The sequence below is a fragment of the Nothobranchius furzeri genome, chromosome 14 (genome assembly GCF_043380555.1).
Source record: "Nothobranchius furzeri strain GRZ-AD chromosome 14, NfurGRZ-RIMD1, whole genome shotgun sequence".
Taxonomy (NCBI): Eukaryota; Metazoa; Chordata; class Actinopteri; order Cyprinodontiformes; family Nothobranchiidae; genus Nothobranchius; species Nothobranchius furzeri.
In genome coordinates, this window is record NC_091754.1 from 2147575 (window position 1) to 2159309 (window position 11735).

Consider the following 11735-nt stretch of genomic DNA (forward strand, 5'->3'; position numbering starts at 1 on the left):
ATGGTCACCCTACATTAAACAAACTGTCCACCCGGGCTTTTGCGCTGCACAGAGACGCTTCGCTGCCTACGACTGAACGCCAGTTGAGAGTCAGTCTCATGCAGACTGACCAATGAAGAGAGGGCCTCAAGTTAAGACCCTCTCCTCATTGGTCAGTCCACACGAGGTGGGTCAAAGGTTACCCTGAGCGGGTTACGTGAAGTCAGGCATTCAAGTATTGAGTATATTTACTGCATATTACAGTAAAATATTCTGTATGTGACCACATTATGGTGATCCTCGGGTCGTGATGATGGGGCCCTTGAATATTGTTGCCCAGGGTACAACAAAGTGTTAATCTGGCCCTGGTTGGTCGATATCCTTCATGTTTTCTGTTTGCTGACATCAGATTTCAGTAATCTGGACAACACTACATCAACAACAACGACACATCCTCCATAAGCATTAACAGGAAAGATCGTTTAGAACATCTAAGAAACGTAAACTCGTGGTACAAAGGAACCACTCGGTCCTGAGATCACCTTTCTGTGTCACTGGTGTACCAGGGCACCCCACAAATAAAAGCATGCTGGTGGCTGACAATGGAGCTTCGGCTGCACCCTGAGAAGGGGGAAGGGCTGCACATTCCTCCACTGACCTACTGTTTGCAGCAGATATTAAACAATAACTGCTCTTCTTTGTGTGGTTTTTAACAATAGTGGTCAGAAGGAGGTGAACGAGCTCTGCAGACACCAATGCTGTGCAGAAAGTATGCCACCAGAAAGGCTTTGTGTGCATTTTACTAGCCCAGCACTGAAGACTGGCATTTTGAGACATGTTGAAAGAACAATGTGGTCATTGAATCTGCGCGATTACCTCGGGATGCTGACAGAGTGCCTGCAGCATTTAATCTCTGAGTCTGTCCATGTCAAGGAAAGTGTTGCATCAGCTAGTTTTAAGCTTGATAATTCGTCCTATTTTATCCTAAAATGAGCATTAATAGGTGTGGCACCCGTCCTAATCCTCATGTGCAAACTGAGAGGAGAGTCTTTATTGCAGAGTAAGCACTAATGGGTTCAAAGAGACACACGAGGGGGTCAGGAAGCCCGTGTGTTGCTTTTGCTCCCAGGAAACTGTGGCATTGATGAAGGGTCCTAGCCGTGATGTCTGAACAGCTGCACCACCAGGATGAGGGGGTGCACCGTTTGCAGCCTCCCTGCAGCCCAAACAAAGATTGGAACAGTAGATTGGAGCATTTTTTCCTCCTGATGTTCCAGCCTGAGCCGTGCAGGCAGGTGTGGATGACAGGTTCTGGCATGCATCCCATGAAAAAGTGGTCGAATGAAATAAAATCTCATTCATTTCTGGATTCCACTTTCTTTTGTGTCCATGGACGAGCTTCATTCTCAGCTGCAGAAGCGAGATGCAAGGAAAGATGCAGCAGGAGAGATTGCATCAGGAAAAAAGCCCTTCTCGCTGGTTTCTGCACAGACGGGGGTGGGGAGCGCGCTAAACTGGGAGGAGAAAAGGGGGGAGCGAAGGGAGCCGTCTTTGTCCTCCTCACCCAGTAGTTCAGTAGATAACTGGAGCGCTCAGCCGGGAGCAGAAGCAGAGTCCAGACCACCGAATGGCTGGATGTTTAACACCCACGAGTGGCTTCTAGAGCAGAGAAACGCGCCCGGTACCGGGACGAGCGAGTCGAGCGGAACCAGAAGGTAAAACAGAAAATCCTCTCGGGTCCGACGTGGCGTGGAGACGCGCCGGCGCCACGTTTACGCATTAAGATAACAAGTTATCCTTTAAAGTTTAACTCGTGCAGTTTCAGCCAGATGTAGGAAACAGATCTAGTTTTAGTTCAGCACAAATTCCGGACAGCATCTGTTTCTGTCGCGTTTGGAGTTCCCACGTCTGCTGGAAATCAGCGCTGATTAAACTCCAGAAAAACTCGGATTATTTGGATTTGGAGGAATTCAGCGGATTATTTAGAACGAATCTGGTGTTTTGCTCTACTGTTGGGATTTTTATGTAGATTTTTGTGTGTTTTTGATGCTCTTGAGTTTATTTGAGTCTTTCTCTCATCCTTTCCAGGTTTACCGACCTCCTTAATGACGTAACTGTTTAGTAAACGGCTTATTTTATTACCTAAAGTGTTTTTTAATGTCTCCAGATCATTTCTGTTTAAGAGGTTTAAGTAACCATCGGTATTACGTAGCGCTGTGACGTCATTTGCCACGAGGGTGATTTTTTTCTCGAACCCTCCTTTTGCCTAAATGGTAGCAGCAGGTTTATTAATTAATTAAATTGATTCTAAATGCAAAACCCGAGTTTAATTCAATTATTTTATAGTTTTCTTTGCATTATTTAGTGTTTTTTCTCATAATTTCAGTTAATGGAGAGTTTAAATCCGTTTTCCTCCCTTTACCCATGTTTATCTGGAAGATGCCGCCAATTTCTTAAGAAAACTTTAACTTTTCCTCAGGCCCAGGCCAGGTCCAGTCAGCCTGAGGCTTTAGGGTCTACAAGAGGATTAACTTAACCCTTCTTCCAGATGTGAGGGCCACAAAGCCCCTCTGTTCCGCTGGGCTGCCTGGAAACAGCCTGTAAAATCAAGATCCACACTGGAGAGCAGCTGAAATATTTAGGAACATGAGAAGATGTTGGTGATGAAACAAAAGCACGCACAAGTAAAAAATAAAAACCTTACTTCTGGGACTCCAGGTGTGAGTGAGCACAAGTAGCATCACTACTAAGACTTGTGAAGATCAGTTTGAAGTCTAGTTTTCTTGAATTTTGTAAAACAACAACATTCCAACTCCAGTCTTTTTCTGCATCATAATTAATGAAAATGTTATGAAATTCGACATTCCCTTCAGCGCAGGCAGCAACAGGAATCACCAGAGCCTCGTCAAGTGAAGACAAGTGAACATTAAACTGTCAAACATGACGAGTGATGGGCTGAAAAGCTGTTTTGACGGTTACCTTCAGGCCTGCGTTCCTCTTGAGCTTTTAAGGCTAAACTTGAAGATATGTTTGGACGTTCATGATATCTGCGTTTCGCAGAAGGATTTGGAAAAGCATGGTGGATTGGGCCTCTCAACCAGTCTCTGCTTGGTCCAGGAATACCGAGGATGCCTCATAGATGAGTTGAAGGGATTCCTCTAGAATTGCATGAATCTGCTTGTTAAATTAACGGTTTCTGCTCTGGTGTTGGGAGTTTAGTCATGTGCACATGATAATATGGTTAAACGTGTTTTTAAGCCTTATATTAAATTTAAATGTAAACAAATCTATTGAATATGTGCAAGTCTGAGCGGAGGAAAGCCAATGTGAGCCTGTGTGGGTTTTAAAGTCCGCTTCAGGCCGTGTCCAGCATCTGGAAGTGCCTTGTGCCTTCTTACACAAGAGCAGAGCAGATGTTTCCACACTTTTCTGCTCTCCCCCGGTCTTCTATGGGCTATTAAAGCCGAGGGCCAGTTATTTGTGATGCATTGAACTGAGAAGTCAGGAGAACAGAACAAATGCTTCGTTGCAGATTTTTACTCTTGAGTCGTATTTAAATTAAAAGCCGCAGCTGTTACGAAATCTGATGTTCGTTGATGTTTTCTGCCTTGTTCTACACACGTGGACGTTAAAATGTTTTCCTGAGTCATGGGTGTGCATCTGGGTCGAGGCTACCGATAGTTGAACGTGCTTTTTATTTGATGATTCGCCAACAGATTCCAAGGAAAGCACCGTGACTAATAGATTTATAACAATAGGATGTGTAACCGACTCTTTCACTTATTCTAACAGAAAACCTTTTGTAGCTTTTTCTTAGTCTGTCTTTTGGAGATGTTGCACCAGTGTGGTGGTAGATGGGTTCAGGTAGTGATGCAGAAAGAGCCACACGAGGAGCAATAGCTGCAGCCGTGTTTTCTTTGAGGAAGTGGCTAGAAGTGTTTGATAATTGTGATCGGTTGCAAGGAGGTGTGACTTGATTCGCCACATTTCTTGGTAAGGTGACCAATAAGCTGGAAAGTTTTAAGCAGTTTTAATCATAAATGCGTGGAAGTAAAGCACAACGTGAACTTTAGTTCATCCTTTTGTAGCTGTTCATTGTTGGGTTTCCGTTGTGTAGGGTCACTACTGAGCCTTGTGCAAGACAGACGGGAAATGCAATGAAACAAAATGATGCATTCACGCTAAACAGGAGGAAGAAGTTCCTTATCGACTAGGGTTGTCACGGTAACCGGTGTAGCGGTAAACCCCGGTAAAAAAAGTGGACAATAACCGTCTTGTTTTTAAAAAACATATATTATCTCGGTGGATTAGCGTGGCTGCGGTGTAGGCGCGGTGACCCTTACCAGCCACCGTATCGTCTGCTGAAGTTGCCGGCGGCATAGGGCTGGGGCTAAACGATTCTTTTTAAAACGATTATTCTGACGATTATTTTATCGAATAGTCGACTATTCTAATGACTATTTAGACATTTAATCTAATGATTATTTTTCTATTGCAGTTAATAAAAACCAAAAAATCTCTAATAAATTCCTCAAAAAATTGATAAGTTGTTACTGTAAGAGAATAAACACTGCAGGCCTTCCATTTTGTATAACACTGCTTTTATTGTGTTGGTTGGTTATGTTCTGGTGACGTGTAGAACTTGGGAGTGCAGGCTGCTGCCTGAGAGGTGGTTGGAGACGGAGTGTCTCCATGCTGCTTTGATTTGGTCACTTATGTGCGTGAGGCGAGTGGTGTTACGACCCTTCCTGGGGAGTTTGGCTCGTGTGCAAAAAGGAAGGGACAATAACGGGATTTAAAAGTTAAAATGATGATCGGGTTTATTTACAAAAAAAAAACCTAAATCTTTCCATCCACAGGTTGGGAATAATAAAACTAATCCTGCCTGTGGGGAATTAAAACAAAGTACAAATAAGTAGGGATGTCCCACTGGGCAAAGATTACTGGGTTCTGGACCAAAACAAGGATCTCCAAAGGTCCAAACTCTAAACTGGGCGGTTAAACCAAACTCAAGGTGATATTTTAAACTAAACCGAAAACCCACAACACTCTAAATGTAATAAAAGGGAGATCTACACCACTAAAAAGATGAACTCTAAACCAAAACATAACTGCTTATCCAAACGCAAGAAGCTGTTAGCGAAGATGCTAACAGTAGCTTTACCAACGTTCAGTTCAAGTTACCAAGTTTAAATAAACCAAAAACACCCAGCAGCAAACAGACCAGCACGGAGGAGAGACTGCTACCACCAAAACAGCTCTCCTCGTGTCTGAAAGAAGCTCCTTAATGAAGGGAGAAGCGCTCCCGGTGATTTTCTACATCTGCGATAGAGACGGAGCAGCGCATCTGACCCCGGAAGTTGTTGTCCGTTGCTCGGAGACGAGGGCGGGCAAAACAGGAAAATAATCTAGTAGTGGACGGACGTTGTTCCGGGTCTTCGGTATTTGGCAGAGATGTTAGTGAAGGTGGAGAAGAGGGCGAACTAGAGGAAAAACAGGCAGATTCCTCCTCTATTTACAAACTCCTGGGGATGCAACAAGTGGGCGCGGTGCGTCGACCACCGGATCTGACGTCGCAAATTTTTAGAATCGAGCCGTCGACGTCGTCGAGGCTTCGCTACAGCCCTATGGCGGCACATGCGTGCTTTGTTGTTTACAACCAAAACTTTCTTGAAGCTAAAACTGAAATAATGGCCAAAGGAGGAGACGGCAGCGCTCAGGAGGACATTTTTTATCCCTCAAAGAAGACAAAGTCGGAAGTACGGGCATCTTTAAGATATCTGAAGAATGCCGAGGGACAGTAGCCTGGCGAGCCAGACTAAATAAATGTATTATTTAGTCTGGCCACGCTCTCGGTTGTGGGGCGGGTTCTACCGTTGTCTTTCAAATGATCTCCGCATTCCACTGGACAATGAATGTGACATATTCTTGTTTCACTCTGTTGCATCATCCCACCCACCAGGCATATAGAGTGCCCTGATTGGCCCACAAAGCGGATAAAGCTCTGTGATTTGTTCACTAAGCAGATAGAGCACTATGACTGGCCCACCATTATGGACCAATCACAGCTCTTTATGTGTTTGAAACCCCTCTAGAGAGCTGTGATTGGCTAGCCAGAGTCCTGGTAGGAGCTGCGGAGGTTCCAATGGAGCATGCCTAGACCAAACTTTGCAAAGCAAGAATTTGGTCTAGTTCACTAGGCTAGAGGGACAGTTGATAGAAGACGGCTATCCTGTTTGCAGCACGTGCAGAAAAAGTGTCTGTGAAAGGCAGCAACGCTTCAAATCTCATGACACATCTGCGTGACCATCACCCACAACTCTGCAGTCAACGCAAGGCAAGCTAACGTTAGCGTTTTAGCTAAAATGCGTGATCCGAGGATTTGGGGTGAGGGAGAATGCAACGAGTCGCTATATAAAGCAGCCGCAGCGCCGCTACCTGCATATAAACCGTGTCGCGGACACCGCCATGTTGAAATGACGCTATGCATTACGGGGCTCCCAGGGGCAGGTAAGAGTTGGTCTCTCTCCGAGAATAATTATGAATTTAACAACGATTACTGCCTGATGACATTTTCCCACATCTGCAAAGCTCACTGGAAGGAAACAAACCGAGGACGATATTTTCCTGATATAGGGTTTATTACTCAAGTAAGGGTAAAAAGTATCTGATTAGAAGGCTACTTGAGTACTGAGTATCATCTGATCTAATATTTTTAAATGATGACATCAAACAGACATAAAATAAGAAGTTATGGGCAAATATTGGTATTTTAAAGACTAAAGGGGAAAAATGTAAACAAATAAACAACATAATTACAAAATAACACATTTTAGGCTAAATTTAGACACAAACTGAGGACAACATTTCCTGACATACAGGGTTTATTTAATTATGTGAAAATGTAGCACGTTTAAAAAAAATACCGCGATAATACCGAAAACCGTGATAATGTTGGTCACAATAACCGTGAGGTTAAATTTTCTCTCCGTGACAACCCTATTATCGACACAATAAACTTTAACATGCAATGCAATGTGAGGAATTAACAATAAAGACTAGAGATGGATAATATATCGGTATCAGTCGACTTTAGTCATTTTTTAAACATATCGGTATCGGTTCGATAAATAAAACCGGGCTGATAGTAACAGCCGATATATTTTCCATCTCATCTCCATTTTTTAGTCTGTTTCAGAGGCTGGGGGTGATGTGTAATTGTTTAGTCACATGAACAGTGAGTGAAATCATCTCAGAACCATAAATGTGTGTGTACATAATAACGTAAATTCGGCTTTAATCATTTTCATTATATACGAAGTTTTCTGATATCGGCCATAACAGTGATCTTAATATCGGATATCGGTATCGGCCCATAAATTTCATATCGGTGCATCACTAATACAGACTGAGTAGCATGAATGCATCCAGCATTGAGATGAACGTTTATTTGTTGCTGCTTGTTCCCGATGAAACAGTGGTGTGCTTTAATTGGTGCATCATGATTCTGCAGAAGTTGCTCATGAGGTTAGTTAGGGATGGTGTGAAACCACCACAGCGCTTTCATGGCTGTTAACAGAATGTGAATTTGGGTTTATGAGAGCGTTCCGTCAGATCCAGACTCAGTCCAGGTTCGCGTCAGTATTGAAAGAATTGTATCACCTGAAGTTGATCCTGTGCCGTCCCTGTAATTATACGGAACCTGCAGAGTATTTTCTGGACGATCAAGAACTTTCAACGGCCTAAAAGTCCAGTGCAGTCTTGTAGATGGTCAGCCTTCTTCAGGATCTTTGTCTGGGCAGAAAACAAATTGTGCAAGGTCTCTGCAGCGGTGTGGCGCCATCTGGTGGCCAATCAGCAGATTTACAATCTCCAGAATGTTGCAGAACCCACGCATGCGTCGGCCAAGCATCGTGGTGTTTCAGTGGTTACATTTAGACAAATGGAGGGTAAAGGGAAAGTGTCGGGCCCAGAATAGGACAGTGTCCTAAAGGAGTGTCTGTAAGAAACGAGTAAACAAAAGAAAAACATAAACATTACTGGAAATGTAAAGTTTTCAGCAACTCTGGGAATAACGTCTAAATTTCTTTCTCTTTTCCTTCGTGCAGGATTGAGAACGTCCCTGTTTCACAGACATAATGAGCTGGAGCTTCCTCACTCGTCTGCTGGACGAGATTTCCAATCACTCCACCTTCGTGGGCAAAATCTGGCTCACCCTCCTCATCGTCTTCCGCATCGTGCTGACGGCAGTCGGCGGCGAGTCCATCTACTACGATGAACAGAGTAAATTTGTGTGCAACACGCATCAGCCCGGTTGTGAGAATGTGTGCTACGATGCCTTTGCACCACTTTCGCACATCCGCTTCTGGGTGTTTCAGGTGATCATGATCACCACGCCCACCATCATGTACCTCGGGTTTGCCATGCATAAGATTGCCCGCATGGATGACGACGAGTACGGTTCCCGGGGCAAGAAGCGGATGCCCATAGTGAGCCGTGGTGCCAACAGGGACTATGAAGAAGCCGAGGATAACGGGGAGGAAGATCCCATGATCCAGGAGGAGATTGAGCCAGAGAAGGAGAAGGAAGCTGCTCCGGAAAAGCCCAAAAAGAAGCACGATGGGCGGCGGCGCATCAAGAGGGATGGTCTGATGAAGGTCTATGTCTTTCAGCTCCTATCGCGCGCCATCTTTGAGGCATCCTTCCTGTTTGGACAGTACATCCTTTACGGGCTGGAAGTGGCACCATCGTACATCTGCACTCGTTCTCCTTGTCCTCACACGGTGGATTGCTTTGTCTCTCGACCCACCGAGAAGACGATCTTCCTGCTCATCATGTACGCCGTCAGCGCCTTGTGTCTGCTCTTCACCATGCTGGAAATCATTCACCTTGGCTTCAGTGGAATCCGCGACTGCTTCTGCACGCCCCGATCTCGATCCCATCCATCTCGTTCTCATCCATCTCGCAACTCGGCACTGGCCAGTCAGCGGTCTTCCATCTCCCGCCAGCCCTCGGCGCCTCCGGGTTACAACACGGCTCTGAAGAAAGATCCCTCAGGGAAAATGGGCTTCAGGGATAACCTGGGAGACTCGGGGCGCGAGTCCTTTGGAGATGAGGCGTCGTCTCGGGAGCTGGAGAGGCTTCGCAGACACCTAAAGCTGGCCCAGCAGCATCTGGATTTGGCATACCAGAATGAGGAAAACAGTCCGCCACGAAGCAGCAGCCCGGAGTCCAACGGCACCGCGGTGGAGCAGAACAGACTCAACTTTGCCCAGGAGAAGCAAAGTAGTACTTGTGACAAAGGTATTTCCATTTTCGTTTGTAGTTGCCACATCGCCTCATCTTGGACTAAAATTCCTGCCATTTTTAGCGAACACTTGTTTGACATGTTGAAATCTCCTCACAGGTCTTCGTGCGTAGGTTCTGTCTCCGATCGTTCAGAGGAGGATCGGCGAGGACAAAAGGGAAATAAGCAGGGAGTGTGTGTGTGTGTGTGTGTGTGTGTGTGAGAGAGAGAGAGAGAGAGGCTGTGGCGTCTGCTTGAGGTGGATGAAGAAAGCCTGAGCCTTCCAGTGTTGGGCCCTCTCTGGCCGAGCATCGAGTCTTTTTCATTACAGCGAGACTGAAGACGAGCGCCTGCCTGAAGACCCAAAGTGCTTCCGTCTGCCTGCGTGGAACTAGAACGCTCCAGTTCTCCTGCGCTTCACCCTCAGGGCAGCTATATTTTTATAAGTATTGATATTTTATTATGAGACTTTTAGTTCCACGTCTGGCTCTTTAGTTGGACGTTTTTGTGTGAATCTCAAGTTTGCCTTCGACTTAAACTGGAAGCCCCTCCCTCCTCATGTACTTTGGGTGAGGTAAGGCCAAGTTATTAAATCTTTTGTATTTAGTGAATAAATGACGAGCAAACAAACGTTAATGAACGGGTTCTTGTCTTCCTTATGAAGACTTAAGTTATTCATCACGCAAGGACCTTTCAGTTCAGTTGTCTCTTTCCCCTTTTGGTCCTTTTTGTCCCGTTGACATTCCCAGTTCTTGGACCTGTACTCCGAAGCAGGGTTTGTGGCTCGCGGAGCTGTTTTTAGGGCTTTTGTCCTGCCTTGTTTCAGAGTTCCACTCTTGTGTGCATCCACACCTGAAACATTAAACATCATTTTTGAACTGCAGTTTTCTACCTTTGAAACTTCAGCACCAGCATCCCACATTCCTGAACATCATTCCTTGATTTTCCAAGAGCTTGAACTTTACTCAGCTGCTGCACAAATGGTTTCCTGCCTGGTTCTGATAAGCTCGTTTCTCCTCATTGGCTTTGGCTGCTACAGTTGTTTTAGCTCTTTCCTTTAATACTTTTATGATTTAGTATCGTTTGTGCATGTGAGAAATATGCAGGTGCAGATTTTATTTGGGATTGGTCATGTGGCGCTTACACTGCTCCTCTTCACACGCACATATCCACAGCTCGTAACCATTGTTTTGGTGCTGCGGTCGGGGTTTGTTAAACCTGAGAATCATCTGATGATCAGGGCACGTGGAACCTACTTCGCAGTACAGGCTCTTGATGGTAACTGGAACACTTGAGGTGCCTTTGTCCAAAGGAACAAACAAACCTGGGTAATGCTTGAAGAAAAAACACGTAACTCTCTATGTTGTTTGAAGTGTCCAATACTGTTCTTTCCTTTTGTATCTTATTGTTATGCTTTTGTCGCTGTTGCAGATATGTTCTTTTATTTTGAAAGAATGATTTTCACTACTGTCCATTTCCTGAGACTGGATCCTGTGAGTGGACACGGGATTTGGTACAGTTCAAAGGTTTTTCGTTCCATTTAATGCCAACCTGTTGCCTGTTTTCTGAGGTACTTGTTGTATGAAATGTTTACGTTTACAGCACACCAAGTGCTGATTTCTGGAGTTTCTTATTCCAGAACTGTTGCAAACCAAGTTGCTCCAATGTGAAATTGTTGCCTTGAGTGCACTCTAAGATGCCATCTTTTGTAGTCCGATACCCACAGTGCCATTTGTACCAACTCAAATATTGTCATCTCAAATATTTTTGACCAATGTGTTTGTACTTTTTTATATACTTTTTGTATTGATTAGTACTTTGTGGTTAGTTTTTTAAATAAAATTTTTTACAAGCTTTTGAAGTGGTTTCCCTTGGTCTGTTTTCTGGTTTTATAAGCATTTAGTTTTTGAATGTTGAGGAAAGCGTTGATGCACTTAAGTGAAACTCTCTAAATTAACTCAAAATCAAGATAAATGTGTAAAATTCTATTTTCATTAGACTATTTTTTAGCTTATCCGAGACCATGGTCTTGAGTCGGAAAAGTGGAGAATGCCTTCTCCTGGTGAGGGATGAGGTCCTGCCCCAAGTGGAGGAGTTGAAGTATCTCTGGGTCGGAAAGATGGAGCGTAAGATCGACAGGCGGATTGGTTCGGCGTCTGCAGTGATGCGGGCGTTGTACCGGTCTGTCGTGGTGAAGAGAGAGCTGAGTCAGAAGACCAATCCCTCGATTTACCGCTCGGTCTACGTTCCTCTCGCCTATGGTCACGTGCTTTGGGTAGTGACCGAACAAACGAGATCACGGATACAAGCGGCCAAAATTAGTTTTCTCCACAGGGTGTCTGGGCTCTTGGAGATGGGGTGAGAAGCTTGGTAATCCGGGAGGGGCTTGGAGTAGATCTGCTGCTCCAACACATCGAGAGTTGGCCACAGTTGAGGTGACTCAGCCATCTGGTTAGGATGCCTCCCTGGC

The 11735-nt window shown here is 44.8% G+C and overlaps 1 protein-coding gene across 1 annotated transcript; it reads left to right on the plus strand.

Annotated features, from left to right (window-relative positions):
* The first annotated feature begins 1556 nt into the window (after nucleotides 1–1556).
* On the plus strand, nucleotides 1557–9599 carry gjc4b (gap junction protein gamma 4b). The gene is made up of 3 exons (XM_015965509.3): nucleotides 1557–1694; nucleotides 8088–9282; nucleotides 9386–9599. Exons 2-3 carry the CDS (start codon nucleotides 8118–8120, stop codon nucleotides 9397–9399), a joined length of 1179 nt encoding a protein of 392 aa, XP_015820995.1. The 5' UTR covers nucleotides 1557–1694; nucleotides 8088–8117; the 3' UTR covers nucleotides 9400–9599.
* Nucleotides 9600–11735: the final 2136 nt, after the last annotated feature.

What these genes read in the sequence shown, in the direction of transcription:
- gjc4b (XM_015965509.3), top strand. Translation starts at nt 8,118, where the DNA reads ATGAGCTGGAGCTTCCTCACTCGTCTGCTGGACGAGATTTCCAATCAC.